The sequence below is a fragment of the Hyperolius riggenbachi genome, chromosome 6, assembly GCF_040937935.1.
Source record: "Hyperolius riggenbachi isolate aHypRig1 chromosome 6, aHypRig1.pri, whole genome shotgun sequence".
Taxonomy (NCBI): domain Eukaryota; kingdom Metazoa; phylum Chordata; class Amphibia; order Anura; family Hyperoliidae; genus Hyperolius; species Hyperolius riggenbachi.
This window is the reverse complement of record NC_090651.1, coordinates 170,849,023-170,865,715: the sequence shown is the minus strand read 5'-3', so window position 1 is coordinate 170,865,715 and position 16,693 is coordinate 170,849,023. Positions and strand designations below refer to the sequence as shown.

The 16,693-nt window shown below is 46.9% G+C and overlaps 1 protein-coding gene across 1 annotated transcript in view; it reads left to right on the top strand.

Annotated features, from left to right (window-relative positions):
• The window catches only part of XPNPEP3 (X-prolyl aminopeptidase 3), a 196,406-nt gene that overhangs the window by 136,007 nt on the left and 43,706 nt on the right, over positions 1-16,693 (top strand). The window contains exon 8 of the mRNA XM_068240213.1: positions 16,036-16,219. Coding sequence (XP_068096314.1) covers positions 16,036-16,219 — 184 coding nt within the window. The remainder of the gene's footprint in view (positions 1-16,035; positions 16,220-16,693) is intronic.

The following is a 16,693-nucleotide window of genomic DNA, read 5'->3' as shown; positions in this document are numbered from 1 at the left end:
GGGAAAAATGAACCCACGGTAGACACAGGTGTCCCCGGTTTGCAACTCCAGGAAGGTTAGTGTTTTTTAGGGTCTGACTATACAATATATGGATTCAACGAATATCCAAGTGTACAACTTAAGTAGCTATAATATAATTGAGATTCATAATTACCAATCATATGGAACATTGGGTCCTCCTGGGCCTATGATGTCACCCCGATCTCCCCCTTTTTGGAAAGTTCTTAGATGTGAGTGTCCTCAAGGCTTGTAGGGTGTGGGAGTCTAGGAGTCTTGTCGTTGAGATTGTGAGAGTGTGTCTAGCAGGGGCGCCTCACCCACCAGGCAAGTACAGGCGGTTGCCTAAGGCGACATGAAGTGATGAGGCGCATTCTCCCACTGCTGCTACCGTGACCATGGTGTTTTGTTTTTTTTCTATAATATAACCTCCCCGACCTAACTCAGTCCCCGGTGCTCGGCACGCTACCTCCATGTGCTCAGCAGTGCCTCCACCTCCATCGACGCCCCCTCCTTCCCCAGCCAATAGAGCAATCAATACTGCTCTTCTCTGCCAGGCTCCTCCTTTAAAGCCGCTCCCCTTCTTCTCAGTAGCCACACGGGTAAAGTGTTTACCTCGTGTGGCCCAGCCTTTAACTCCGCCCCCCGCCAGTCAAACCAGGAGCCAGCAGCCAGCCAGCTAGTGCCCCCGATAGTCTGACCCCCGTGTCACTGGCTGCACACAGACACTGGAGGGAGACAGCCAGGGGGCAGATGCAGTCACAGAGAGAAGAATGTGATGTGTCCGTGTTGGAGCCCCCCCCCCCGGCACAAGACTGCAACACAGCCTGGGAGCCAGGAAGTTTCTGCTCCAGAGATAATAAGCTGCATCATGCACAGGCAGAAGAGAAGGTATGCCGAGAACACTTCCTGTCCTGTGTGCAGGCTCCCATTACTGTTATAACTGCTAGAATGTGCCCTGCTCTTTTGATTCTAGAGTTTTCTTTGAAAGCTGGTTAGGCTGTAGGCTGCTAAAGCTGTAAACCTGAGATTTAGTGCTGTCTCTCCCCTCTTCTGCTGTCTCTCCCTCTTCCCTCTCTGTTCCTCTGCCCCCCCTCTTCCATCTTCTGCTTGCTATCTCTCCCTCCCCCTCTCTGTTCCTCTGCTCCCCTCTTCCATCTTCTTCTGTCTCTCCCTCCCCCCTCTCTGTTCCTCTGCCCCCCTCTTCCATCTTCTGCTGTCTTTCCCTCCCCCCTCTCTGTTCCTCTGTCCCCCTCTTCCATCTTCTGCTGTCTCTCCCTCCCCCCTCTCTGTTCCTCTGCCCCCGTCTTCCATCTTATGCTGTCTCTCCCTCCCCCCTCTCTGTTCCTCTGTCCCCCTCTTCCATCTTATGCTGTCTCTCCCTCCCCCCTCTCTGTTCCTCTGTCCCCCTCTTCCATATTCTGCTGTCTCTCCCCCCCCCCTCTCTGTTCCTCTGCCCCCCTCTTCCATCTTCTGCTGTCTCTCCCCCCCCCCTCTCTGTTCCTCTGCCCCCCTCTTCCATCTTTTGCTGTCTCTCTCTCCCCCTTCTCTGTTCCTCTGTCCCCCTCTTCCACCTTCTGCTGTCTCTCCCTCCCCCCTCTTTGTTCCTCTGCTCCCCTCTTCCATCTTCTGCTGCCTCTCCCTCCCCCCTCTTTGTTCCTCTGCTCCCCTCTTCCATCTTCTGCTGTCTCTCCCCTCTCCGTTCATCTGCCCCCCTCTTCCATCTTCTGCTGCCTCTCCCTCCCCCCTCTCCATTCCTCTGCCCCCCTCTTCCATCTTCTGCTGTCTCTCCCTCCCCCTCGCTGTTCCTCTGTCCCCCTCTTCCATCTTCTGCTGTCTCTCCTTCCCCCCTCTCTGTTCCTCTGCTCCCCTCTTCCATCTTCTGCTGTCTCTTCCCTCTCCGTTCCTCTGCCCCCCTCTTCCATCTTCTGCTGTCTCTCCCCTCTCCGCTCCTCTGCCCCCCTCTTCCATCTTCTGCTGTCTTTCCCTCCCCCTCGCTGTTCCTCTGCTCCCCTCTTACATCTTCTGCTGCCTCTCCCTCCCCCCTCTCTGTTCCTCTGCTCCCCTCTTCCATCTTCTGCTGTCTCTTCCCTCACCGTTCCTCTGCCCCCCTCTTCCATCTTCTGCTGTCTCTCCGTTCCTCTGCCCCCCTCTTCCATCTTCTGCTGTCTCTCCCTCCCCCTTGCTGTTCCTCTGCTCCCCTCTTACATCTTCTGCTGCCTCTCCCTCCCCCCTCTCTGTTCCTCTGCTCCCCTCTTCCATCTTCTACTGTCTCTCCCTCCCCCCTCTCTGTTCCTCTGTCCCCCTCTTCCATCTTCTGCTGTCTCTCCTTCCCCCCTCTCTGTTCCTCGGCCCCCTTCTTCCATCTTCTGCTGTCTCTCCCTCCCCCCTCTGTTCCTCTGCCCCCCTCTTCCATCTTCTGCTGTCTCTCCCTCCCCTCTCTCTGTTCCTCTGTCCCCCTCTTCCATCTTCTGCTGTCTCTCCTTCCCCCCTCTCTGTTTCTCTGCCCCCCTCTTCTGCTGTCTCTCCCTCTCCCCTCTCTGTTCCTCTGCCCCCCTCTTCCATCTTCTGCTGTCTCTCCCTCCCCCCTCTCTGTTCCTCTGTCCCCCTCTTCCACCTTCTGCTGTCTCTCCCTCCCCCCTCTTTGTTCCTCTGCTCCCCTCTTCCATCTTATGCTGTCTCTCCCTCCCCCCTCTCTGTTCCTCTGCTCCCCTCTTCCATCTTATGCCGTCTCTCCCTCCCCCCTCTCTGTTCCTCTGCTCCCCTCTTCCATCTTATGCTGCCTCTCCCTCCCCCCTCTCTGTTCCTCTGCTCCCCTCTTCCATCTTCTGCTGTCTCTCCCCTCTCCGTTCCTCTGCCCCCCTCTTCCATCTTCTGCTGTGTCTCCCCTCTCCGTTCCTCTGCCCCCCCTCTTCCATCTTCTGCTGTCTCTCCCTCCCCCTTGCTGTTCCTCTGCTCCCCTCTTACATCTTCTGCTGCCTCTCCCTCCCCCCTCTCTGTTCCTCTGCTCCCCTCTTCCATCTTCTACTGTCTCTCCCTCCCCCCTCTCTGTTCCTCTGTCCCCCTCTTCTATCTTCTGCTGTCTCCCCTCCCCCCCTCTCTGTTCCTCTGCCCCCTTCTTCCATCTTCTGCTGTCTCTCCCTCCCCCCTCTGTTCCTCTGCCCCCCTCTTCCATCTTCTGCTGTCTCTCCCTCCCCTCTCTCTGTTCCTCTGTCCCCCTCTTCCATCTTCTGCTGTCTCTCCTTCCCCCCTCTCTGTTTCTCTGCCCCCCTCTTCTGCTGTCTCTCCCTCTCCCCTCTCTGTTCCTCTGCCCCCCTCTTCCATCTTCTGCTGTCTCTCCCTCCCCCCTCTTTGTTCCTCTGCTCCCCTCTTCCATCTTATGCTGTCTCTCCCTCCCCCCTCTCTGTTCCTCTGCTCCCCTCTTCCATCTTATGCTGTCTCTCCCTCCCCCCTCTCTGTTCCTCTGCTCCCCTCTTCCATCTTATGCTGCCTCTCCCTCCCCCCTCTCTGTTCCTCTGCTCCCCTCTTCCATCTTCTGCTGTCTCTCCCCTCTCCGTTCCTCTGCCCCCCTCTTCCATCTTCTGCTGTGTCTCCCCTCTCCGTTCCTCTGCCCCCCTCTTCCATCTTCTGCTGTCTTTCCCTCCCCCTCGCTGTTCCTCTGCTCCCCTCTTACATCTTCTGCTGCCTCTCCCTCCCCCCTCTCTGTTCCTCTGCTCCCCTCTTCCATCTTCTAATGTCTCTCCCTCCCCCCTCTCTGTTCCTCTGTCCCCCTCTTCCATCTTCTGCTGTCTCTCCTTCCCCCCCTCTCTGTTCCTCTGCCCCCCTCTTCCATTTTATGCTGTCTCTCCCTCTCCCCTCTCTGTTCCTTTGCCCCCCCCCCCTCTTCCATCTTCTGCTGTCTCTCCCTCCCCCCTCTCTGTTCCTCTGTCCCCCTCTTCCACCTTCTGCTGTCTCTCCCTCCCCCCTCTTTGTTCCTCTGCTCCCCTCTTCCATCTTCTGCTGTCTCTCCCTCCCCCCTCTCTGTTCCTCTGCTCCCCTCTTCCATCTTCTGCTGTCTCTCCCTCCCTCCTCTCTGTTCCTCTGCTCCCCTGTTCCATCTTATGCTGTCTCTCCCTCTCTCCTCTCTGTTCCTCTGCACTCTCTTCCATCTTATGCTGCCTCTCCCCCTCTTCTCTTTCCCTCTGCCCGCATTACGTGTATTTTCTGGTGAAACGCTTCCGCATTACGATTATTTTCTGGTGAAACGCTTCCGCATTATGATTATTTTCTGACATAACGCTTCCCCATTACACTTATTTTCTGCGGAAACAATTTTGCATTACGATTATTTTCTGGTGAAATGCTTCCGCATTACGATTATTTTCTGGTGAATTGCTGCCCCATTAAGATTATTTTCTGGTGAAACACTGTTGCAGTACAATTATTTTCTGACGAAACGCTGCCGCCTTACGATTATTTTCAGTTGAAATGCTGCTGCAATAAGTGTATTTTCTGGTGAAACGCTGCCGCCTTACGATTATTTTCTGGTGAAATGCTGCTGAAATAAGTGTCTTTTCTGGTGAAATGCTTCTGCATTACGATTATTTTCTAGTGAAACGATTCTGAATTAGGATTATTTTCTGACGAAATGCTGCCGCATTACGATTATCTTCTGGTGAAACACTTCCGCATTACGGTTATGTTCTGGTGAAACAATGCTACATTCCGATTATTTTCCGGGGGGGGGGGGGCACAGGTTTTCTCGCCTGGAGTGACAAAATGGCTAGAGGCACCCCTGGTGTCTAGACTGTCCACTGTACTCTTTTTTCATCCCTCTTCTTTATCTAAAACTCAACCCCCAGGGGTTAACCTCTATTCAATTGGATTTGGAAGTTGTGCCTACAGGTTAAAAATTATCAGCAGGTTATTTAAATATTCGTTCAATATTAACCAATTTTCTTTGGGATGTGCAATGTCCTCCACTACCTGTAGATGGCATCTTTGCCTTATTAATAAATTATATTAACATTATTGTAATTGTGATATTTTCCAGCAGATGGAGCTATTGTATCTTATATCAGGGGTCCCCAACCTTTTTCGGCCCGGGGACCCGTAACCGTCCAAAATTTTCTCTGGGGCCCGCGGAGGTTGGGGGGGGTGGATATTCGCGGCGGCACAGCAAGCACAGTTGCCCCAGTATAGGGAGCTAGTATAGAGACCCAGTATAGCTAATATAGTGCCCAGTGTGCCCCAGTATAGCTAGTATAGTGCCCCAGTATAGCTAGTATAGTGCCCCATGTGCCCCAGTATAGCTAGTATAGTGCCCCATGTGCCCCAGTATAGCTAGAATAGTGCCCCAGTATAGCTAGAATAGTGACCCATGTGCCCCAGTATAGCTATAATAGTGCCCCAGTATAGCTAGAATAGTGCCCCATGTGCCCCGTATAGCTAGAATAGTGCCCCAGTATAGCTAGAATAGTGCCCCAGTGTAGCGCCCCATGTGGCTCAGTATAACCCCCCATGTGCCCCAGTGTAGGCCACCCTCCGCCCCGCGGCCGCCGCTCCTGTTACCTTATGAGCTGGCGGCCGCTTCCTGTCACAGATTCCCGTAGCCGCTCTCCTCCGTACAGCATCTTCTATTTACAGCAGCGCGTCGCACGGCTGCTGTAAGGAGGGAAGGAGGCGGGCAGCGATTCCCATGGTAACGGCGAACGCCGCTACAGGAAGCCGCTGCCCCGCCTCCTTCCCTCCTTACAGCAGCCGCACAGGAAGCGCTGCTGTAGTAGGAGATGCTATACGGAGGACAGCAGCTACGGGGAATCAGTGACAGGAAGCGGCCGCCAGCTCATAAGATGACAGGAGCGGCGGCCGCGGGGGGAGGAGGGGCGAGAGGTCAGACCCGCCGCGGCCCAGCTGGCAACTGCCCACGGACCGGCAGTGGGCCGCGGCCCGGTGGTTGGGGACCCCTGTCTTATATTATTCAAGAATAACCCCATGACCTTTGGCCTGCTAATCCAGTGTTTAACTACTATGTTGACATTTTCCTTTGGATGGAATAGTTCATCTCTTTAGTACATAAAGAAAAGGCTTTTGCATGCACAACTAGATGACACTAACTAATCTACAAGGCTATCTTCACCTGGTATTTCCCAAGTCTGGTTAACTTATACTGTAAGTCTCAACAGTGTGGTTGGTCATCATAGTAAATATGGCTCTGTTTAGACAACAATAAAGTTACTTATTACCATCTTGACAAACAAACATGCAGGCTCTGTCAGTGGCAGTAGAAAACCTTAGAATTAAACAAATGTGGACATATGGTATTTAAGTATATTTCATATATCATCTATTTTACTATATAAAGAACATGAATAGAATGTCTATTCTATCTTTATATAAGACACACTATTTATATACTATTCCTAATATGAAGATGTTCATACGGAAGATGTTCATATGGTCAGAGATCGTCTGACACTCCTAACTGATATTAATATGCTGGTTCCTTGGCCTCTGTTTAGATGCCTCATAATGGTGCATAGGATACTCGCAGCCCCCACTGGTGTATAGGGGAGTGATATACTTCAAATTTTCCTCAGCTGGATGCCTGTAATGTGACTATATGATCCTCCCAAAATAGACCAGCCCCCACCCCTCTCTCTCTGCTCTATATATATATATATATGACCTAGCCTCACATGGCAATCCAGCTCTGACTGGGGATAGCTAATATGGGGGGAGGATGTAAATAGGGTGAATGGTAGACAATACTGTAAATTTTGTATAGCACTTTCTGATGAAGCCTTTTTGGTGAAACATGTCCATGTCAAAGTCTATGTACAGCACCGTGCACTTTTAGTTTATGTTTATGTAATTCCTCCCATTTTGTGCGTTGAGTGTGTGGGGGCGATGTAGATACGTTGCTGAGCACATAAATACCGGCAAACAATTTTATTGGTAGTGGCTCCTTAATTGCTCCACACACCTTGATACTGTGGAAGTATACCTATTACATCTGCGGGATAGCTACACCCCACTTTATACTACACATTTAAGCGGAGGGGGATAAGCAAAGACCCCTGCAGATGCTGTTCAATTGGTATTCTCAATTGTGAGACCTTCACAGTGGGTTTTTCACCTTTATGGAAACCCCCCTTTTTAAAACTATTTAAGTGAATATAATAAAAGTTACTGCTTTTAAATGTACCCATAGGGCAAAGTCCTTTGGACTCTAGTGCATGAAATACAAACACTTGGCTGTATAACCTGTCAAAGGCTAAAAGCTGTACAAACATTTGAATCAATAGCCAGGGAGACTTTTAAGATTTGCTTAAAGATTAAGATAGTCACCTATACCAGAGGCGAACTAGCTGTACATTCCAGTCGTAGAAGCAGGTTGGCACATGCAGTTATGTGAATAGTAGAAAAGCTTTCATTGATCCAATCAGTGCAATATTACAAACATAGCACTCCTTGATGCATATACAGGATCTTCTCAAAAAATTAGCATATTGTGATAAAGTTCATTATTTTCTGCAATGTACTGATAAACATTAGACTGTCATATATTTTAGATTCAAATACACACAACTGAAGTAGTTCAAGCCTTTTATTGTTTTAATATTGATGATTTTGGCATACAGCTCATGAAAACCCAAATTTCCTATATCAAAAAATTAGCATATTTCATCCGAGCAATAAAAGAAAAGTGTTTTTAAAACAAAAAAAAAAGTCAACCTTCAAATAATTATGTTCAGTTATGCACTCAATACTTGGTCGGGAATCCTTTTGCAGAAATGACTGCTTTAATGTGGCGTGGCATGGAGGCAATCAGCCTGTGGCACTGCTCAGGTGTTATGGAGGCCCAGGATGCTTCGATAGCGGCCTTAAAGGGGAACTGAAGAGAGAGGTATATAGAGGCTGTCATGTTTATTTCCTTTTAAGCAATACCCGTTGCCTGGCAGCCCTGCTGATCCTCTGCCTCTAATACTATTAATCATAGCCCCTGAACAAGCATTCAGCAGAACAGGTGTTTCAGTGGTTCAGACTTTAAAGTCAGATCTGACAAGACTAGCTGCATGCTTGTTTCTGGTTTTATTCAGATACTACTGCAGAGAAATAGACCAGCAGGGCTGCCAGGCAACTGGTATTGATTAAAAGGAAATAAACATGACAGCCTCCATATAGCTCTCTCTTCAGTTCCCCTTTAAGCTCATCCAGAGTGTTGGGTCTTGCGTGTCTCAACTTTCTCTTCACAATATCCCACAGATTCTCTATGGGGTTCAGGTCAGGAGAGTTGGCAGGCCAATTGAGCACAGTAATACCATGATCAGTAAAACATTTACCAGTGGTTTTGGCACTGTGAGCAGGTGCCAGGTCGTGCTGAAAAATGAAATCTTCATCTCCATAAAGCTTTTTAACAGATGGAAGCATGAAGTGCTCCAAATCTCCTGATAGCTAGCTGCATTGACCTTTCCCTTGATAAAACACAGTGGACCAACACCAGCAGCTGACATGGCACCCCAGACCATCACTGACTGTGGGTACTTGACACTGGACTTCAGGCATTTTGGCATTTCCCTCTCCCCAGTCTTCCTCCACACTCTGGCACCTTGATTTCCGAATGACATGTAAAAGTTGCTTTCATCCGATAAAAGTACTTTGGACCACTGAGCAACAGTCCAGTGCTGCTTCTCTGTAGCCCAGGTCAGGTGCTTCTGTCGCTGTTTCTGGTTCAAAAGTGGGTTCATGCTTCCACCTGCTGAAAAGCTTTATGGAGATGAAGATTTCATTTTTCAGCACGACCTGGCACCTGCTCACACTGCCAAAACCACTGGTAAATGGTTTACTGACCATGGTATTCCTGTGCTCAATTGGCCTGCCAACTCTCCTGACCTGAACCCCATAGAGAATCTGTGGGATATTGTGAAGAGAAAGTTGAGACACGCAAGACCCAACACTCTGGATGAGCTTAAGGCCGCTATCGAAGCATCCTGGGCCTCCATAACACCTGAGCAGTGCCACAGGCTGATTGCCTCCATGCCACGCCGCATTGAAGCAGTCATTTCTGCAAAAGGATTCCCGGCCAAGTATTGAGTGCATAACTGAACATAATTATTTGAAGGTTGACTTTTTTTGTTTTAGAAACACTTTTCTTTCATTGGTCGGATGAAATATGCTAATTTTTTGAGATATGAAATTTGGGTTTTTTATGAGCTGTATGCCAAAATCATCAATATTAAAACAATAAAAGGCTTGAACTACTTCAGTTGTGTGTATTTGAATCTAAAATATATGAAAGTCTAATGTTTATCAGTACATTACAGAAAATAATGAACTTTATCACAATATGCTAATTTTTTGAGAAGATCCTGTAGATCCTACTGAGTTAGTGGAGCTGTGGGGTGAGGTGGGGGCGGTATAGCCTGATGACCGTTTCGCTCACCTGAGCATCCTCTGAGGATGATTACTTCCACAATGTAGCTTCTGGGGAAGGATTACTTCATGGCATCCCTAGATCTCATGGATGCATATTATCATGTACCCATTCTACCGGCTCACTGTAAATACTTGAGAGCAGCAGTTTGCATTCGATCCCAGGTCCTTCACATGCAGTTCAAGGCACTCCCATTTGGGATTTCAAGTGCTCCCAGGATCTTTACAAAGATCATGAAAGAGGTTGCAGTACATCTGAGAATGCAGAAGATCATTCTAGTACCTTAGATGATCTGCTGATAGCTGCAAAATCCAAGGATACTCCCCAAGAGCATATTCAGATGGTTCTGACAGTTCTGAAGGACCTGGGATGGATTTTAAATCTAAAAAAAAATCAGACCTCACACCAGATCCGAGAAAAGCGTTTCTTGGGGTGTCACTGGATACAGTGAATCAGATCTCCTGTCTGCCACAAAAGAAAGTGGATCAGGTGATCAGTTGTACTCAGGATCTTCTGAGAGAAGAGTCTATCACAGTAAGACAAGCTATGTCTCTCCTAGGCAAGTTCTCTGCATATATTCCAGCTGTGGCCTGGGGCTCAGGCAAATTACAGAATCTTTCAACTGACAATAATGTGTCAGTGGTCGGGCAGACGGGAGGATCTAGACCAGGCATGGGCAAACTTGACCCTCCAGCTGTTGAAGAACTACAAGTCCCACAATGCATTGCAGGAGTCTGACAGCCACAGTCATGACTCATAAAGGCAAATGCATTGTGGGATTTGTAGTTCCTTAACAGCTGGAGGGCCAAGTTTGCCCATGCCTGATCTAGACCAAAATAACCATTTGTCAGATCCGGTGATTCATTCTCTGAACAGGTGGACTTCCACTCAAAACCTGCAAAAAGGTGTAAGTTGGATCTCAAAGGATCCAGTGATTGTTACGACAGATGCAAGCCTCTGGGGTTGGGGAGCTCATCTGGGTCGAGAATATATCCAAGGCAGGTGGTTGACTATAGAAAAGACCTTCTCATCCACTCACAAAGAGTTGTTGGCGATCTGGGAGTCTCTACAGAGATGGGAAAATCTGCTTGTAAACAGAAATATGATTGTTCAGTCAGACAACCAGACATCAGTGACTAACATAAACAAGCAAGGAAGCACTCACAGTCCTCCACTAATCTCTCTATCTCTACAGATTTTCCGCTGGGCAGAGAACAAGGTTCTTTCCTTAAAGTCGGTTCACCTCAAAGTAAAGGACAATGTTCTGGCGAATTGGTTAAGCCGCAAACAGTTAGATCAGAGCAACTGGTGTCTGAACAAAGAGGTCTTTCTGATGATTTGAAGCAAGTGGGGTCTTCCATCCATAGACCTGTTTGCTGCCTGGGACAATGCACTTCTTCCCAGATTTTGCTCCCTCAACCCCAGAGGCTCTCTGATATGCTAAAGCCCCATCTACACAATACGATTCTTTGTGCGATTTGATTACAATTCTATTTGCGATCCGATTAAATCAGACACGTCCGATCGGAATTCGATTCAATTCGATTTGCATTATTTTGAGATGACAAATTGAATTGAATCGAATCCTGATCGGACATGTCAGATTTAATCGGATTGTAAATAGAATCGTAATCGAATCGCACAAAGAATCGTATCGGGCTTTAGATGCATTCCTGCTTCACTGGGGACTGGAGAGAGCATATGTACACCCACCATGGATATTGATAGGGAGGGTACTGCAGAAAGTGAGCAGAGACCAGGCCACAATAATTCTCGTCACCCCAGACTGGCCAAAAAGGCCTTGGTATCCTCTGTTACTCTCCCTGTCAGTAGAAGAACCCTTGGTTGTGCCAATCAGGGAAGATCTGCTGCATCAGGGACAGGTATACCATCCAGTCTGAACCTGAAGGCGTGGCTTTTGAGCGGCGCTTGTTATTAAATCAAGGCCTATCTGAGAAAGTGGCCTCTACCTTGCTACATGCAAGAAAACCTGTCACTTCCACTATCTATCTTAGGATTTGGAAAGTGTTTTATGAATTTAACAAAGACACTCTAGAAAATCTTGTAAAATTTTCTATCCCAAATATTCTAGATTTCCTGCAGAAAGGGCTAGATATGGATTTAAAGCTGAACACCCTTGAGGTGCAGTTAGCAGCTCTGGGTGCATACTTTTATTTTCCTTTGACCTCAAATTCTTTGATTAAAAGATTTATCAAGGCAGTTAGAAGGAAATCAGTGGGGAAAAAACCAACTGTACCGCCTTGGGACTTGAATTTAGTCCTAAATTCTATTATTGCATTCCCCTTTGAGCCTCTGGATCAAATTTCCATAAAGGAATTCATGCTAAAAACGTGTTTTCTAGTAGCTATTACTGCAGCCAGGCGTATTGGGGAAATACAAACCTTAAACATAAAACCAACATTTATGTCTATCCAGCCGGATTGAATCACTTTTAAGTTACCTCCGAGTTTTTCTCCAAAAGAGATTTCCATAGAGAACAGGAAATCTTTATCCCTTCCTTTTGCCCAAATCCTTCAAACGGCAAAGAGGAACAGTTTATTTCCCCGGATGTCAAGAAAATAATTTAGTTTAATTTAGATAAAACTGTTGAGTGGAGAAAGGAGGATAATTTATTTGTTCAGTTTCAGGGTGCTCGTAAAAGGTTAAGAGCATCCAAGAGTACTCTTAGTAACTGGTTGAAGTTATGTATAAGCAAAGCTTATGAAATAGCAGGTAAGCCAGCTCTTATAAATGTTAAAGCACACTCTACTAGGGCTGTCTCCTCTTTCTGGGCAGAAAGAAATTCTGCCTCAGTACTCCAGATTTGTAAGGCTGCCACATGGTCCTCTTATGACACCTTCATAAAGCACTACCATTTGGATTTACCAAGTAACCAAGACTTTGGGTTCGGTCGAAAAGTATTGTCTGCGGTGGTCCCGCCCTGAGAGGACGTAATATTGTAACTCTCTCATTGTTGACCTGTTGTGGAGGCAAGCGGAAGCCAATAATTACACTTACTGGTAATTGGATTTGCACGTAGTCCTCCACAACATGTTGACGTACCCACCCAAATTCGAAAAGTAATTCTCCTACTGAGTCAAGGTAATATTCTATGCACTGAGGATAGGTAGGAGGATGTGGCTATTTAATTGCATCTTGTGCGTCCTGTCCCCTTGGCAGGTGGGGCAGTCTCATTGTTGACCTGTTGTGGAGGACTACGCGGAAATCCAATTACCGGTAAGTGTAATTATTGGCTTCTTATTTATTTTATTTATTGTATTTATAAAGCACCAACATATTACGCAGCGCTGGACATTAGTTAAGGTTACAGACAATATTTAGGGGTTACATACAGCAATAAGACAATACAGGAATACAAAAAAAACAGATCACGCAGCACAGTATGAGTACAAGGTAATGCTTAGTCAGTCACTGGATGGGAGGATGGAGATTAGGTAAGTTGAGTTCACTCAAATGCATAGCATGCGTGCACAGTAATGGAGGTTCATGATCAGGTAGGACACAAAAGGAGGAGGACCCTGCCCAAAGGCTTACAATCTATATCATTTATAATTTTATATGATAAATCAAACATGCATAATATATACCTCAGAACACAATTACCAATAGATACATACTTGCGTAGTTATTTGGGTTGAAAAAAAGACATACGTCCATTGAGTTCAACCAGAGAGCAAAGTACAACACCAGCCTGCTCCCTCACATATCTCTGTTTATCCAGAGGAAGGTGAAAAAGCCTTACAAGGCATGGTCCAATTAGCCCCAAAAGGGAAAAAAATCCTTCCCAACTCCGGTTGGCAATCAGATAAAATCCCTGGATCAACATCACTGGGCTTTACCTAGTAATTATAGCCATGGATGTCTTTCAATGCAAGGAAAGCATCTAAGCCCCCTTTAAATGCAGGTATAGAATTTGCCATAACTACTTCCTGTGGCAATGCATTCCACATCTTGATCACTCTTACTGTAAAGAACCCTTTCCTAAATAAATGGCTAAAACGTTTTTCCTCCATGCGCAGATCATGTCTTCTAGTCCTTTGAGAAGACCTAGGGACAAAAAGCTTATCCGCCAAGCTTTTATATTGCCCTCTGATGTATTTATACATGTTAGTTAGATCCCCTCTAATCCTGGGAATACACGGGTCGACCTGGCGGCTCAATTAGCCGCCGGATCGACCCCCGACTCGTCCCCACCGCCGTCCGGATCGATTCCCGCTCGTCCACGCTGGTGCTTGCTTATCTTCCGCTCGATTCCCCGCTTATGTCCGCCCGCGGGGATCAGGCGGGGAATCTATCCGGCGGGTCATCAGACCTGTCGGATATTATCAATCGAGCCATCAGCGGCTCGATTGATAAGCCAGCCTCAACCCCGTGTATGCCCAGCATTAGGCATCTTTTCTCTAGACTAAATAAACACAGTTTATCTAACGTTTCTTGGTAAAACTGCAATATCTTTCCTGTAATGTGGTGCCCAGAACTGAATTCCATATTCCAGATGTGGCCTTACTAGAGAGTTAAACAGGGGCAATATTATGCTAGCATGTCGAGTTTTTATTTCCCTTTTAATGCATGCCAAAATTTTATTAGCTTTAGTTGCAGCAGCTTGGCATTGAATACGATTATTTAACTTGTTGTTGAGTACTCCTACGGTAAGTCCTTCTCCAAGTTTGATGTCCCCAACTGCATCCCATTTATTTTGTATGGTGCTAGACCATTGGTATGACCAAAATGCATGACTTTACATTTTTCAACACTGAATTTCATCTGCCATTTATGTGCCCATATAGCCATCCTATCCTGATCCTGTTGCAATATGTCATCTTCCTGAGAGTTGACGATTCTGAACAATTTTGTATCATCTGCAAAAATACCAACATTGCTTTCTACTGCATCTACTAGGTCATTAATAAATAAATTGAAGAGCACTGGACCCAGTACAGACCACTGTGGGACCCCACTGCTAACAGTGCTAATATCTATTATAAACCATAAAATCCTAAAGGGTTATACTCTATAAAGAAATTATATATATGGTTTTATTGATCCTATAAATTCTTATAATTAATTTCTCGTTATTTGAAAATCCGACAGGGTCAAAAGGTCAAGCAGTAAAGTTCTAGCTGGCAGGGGCTGAGTTAGAGGCCCACCTCCTTCAATAGCAGCAGCCAGCGAGACTCGCACACAAACACGCAGTGGCTGGCAGTGGGACGAGTTCAGGGAGAGGAGGAGAGTGTCTGGCTAAACATTCCACAGAGAACTGAGCCGCGCTTCCTCTCCGATCTTCTGCTCAGCTGAGCTGCATGTGATGTCACCTGCATTCCCCGACCGTCCACACAACTGCTGGGAGCTGAGGAGGAGGGGGGCAGAGATGGCGTCTCTGAGTGACAGTGACTGGCTGCAATGATACAGCCGCTGCTGCTCACTAATGAGCCGAGACGCACAGAACCCAGGATAGTTTTACCTGGGCGCTCACCGACATCACCCGGGCGGTGCTCACAGCTGAAAGGCTCTAGGGAGAACACTGGCGTGCAAGACAATAAAAAAAGCCTGGACTTGCGTGATACAGGAGGAGAGAGGAGAACCAGACCACCAGAACAGAGCCTTAGTGCACCTCGCGGGAAACCCCCGCTTCTGAAGAGGCCCTCTTCAGAAGCGGGGCTTTCCCGCAAGGTGCACTAAGGCTCTGTTCTGGTGGTCCGGTTCTCCCTTCTCCTCCTGTATCACATAAGCCCTGGCTTCTTTTATTGTCTTGTACGCTATTCACTTTAGTTAATTTCAGCCCCAGTGATTGCTGGATCTATTGCACTGATTTAAATTATCCTCCTTTTGGGAAATATATATATTTGGCATTCAATACCTTCATATGTATTCACTATTTGCAGTTTATTTATTCATTCCAGGGGCACCTGGTCCACCAGTCTGACCAAGCAGTCGCCGCCCCCCCCAAATTGTGGGACCCGCCAGTTCCCTGCCTGCCTGTGGGAGTCTTCTGGCAGGCAGAGCAGGGCTACAGGAAGATGGTGTCCGAAGCCCTGCACTGGAGACTATTTGTGTTTCTAGTACAGGGCATTGGGTGCCATCTTCCCGTAGCCCTTCTCTGCAGTGTCAGCGCGGGAGCTGTGAAGATCATTAGGGGAGCTGCGTGCTGGGAGAGGAGTCTTCTGCAGGTGCATATTATTTTCTGGTGAAACGCTACCCACATTACGAATATTTTCTGGTGAAACACTGCCCACATTGCAATTATGGTATTTTGTACTTTTGATATATTACTTTGTGTTGAAGTTACTGTTTGGCATTTATTGTAGAGCGAGGGGGACCTATATTATTCATTATTCAATATCCTATGATTAAGGACACCAGACCTATCACTTTTGTGGTTGTTTTTTTTAATTGTTTTTAAATATATGTGATTGGATTTAAATAAAGGTTATTGTACAATTGTTATACTTTATTAATCTGGTCAGTGTGGTGCTTTTAAAGGGACATCTTCTCTCTCCTTTTATGGATACAAATTGGCTTTTTAGATCAATAGTGTACTATAAAAATACAAACCTTATGCCATAAAAGAAAGCAGCTTATTAATTTTATGTATTTGTTTGAAGGTTCTCCAGTCCTCAAGAAGAGCTGTATGAAGCTATATTACAGATACAGAAGTCGTGCATTAATCTCTGTGTTTCAGGCATAAGCCTGGAGAACCTCTACAGCCACATGTTGACAGAACTGGGAAGAAAACTTAAAGATCTAGGAATTGCTAAAAAATGCTACAGTAGTGGTCAGGCTTTAAAAGTAAGTATATCATAAATGTGATATTGTTTGTTTTTTTCAGTCCAAATCCAGACCCAAATTTAACCACTTTACCCCCACGCGTACGGATTTCTCCGCCCCTTTTTTCCCTCCTAAAAAACCAGGGACGGAGAAATCCGTACCTTCCGCGCTACCGCCGCTGTCCGCGCTCCCGCCGCTCGTGCGCGCGCACCCGCCGCTCGTGCACGCCGCCGCCCGCTCGCCCGGAGATCAATGAACGGGAAAATCCATTCCCGTTCGTTGATCTAAGCCCCCGCAATGATCTGCTGCTTCTTTCAGAAACAGCGAGATCATTGTGAGTCTCCTAGCCTCCTACTGCTTCCTGTAAGCGTCCTTCCGGACGCTTACAGGTCGCATGTAAACAAACACTCTGTGGCCATCTTGTGGCCAAATAGTAAACTACACCCTAAAAGCATTTTACATATACAAACATTACATTTACACAATAAATTAACT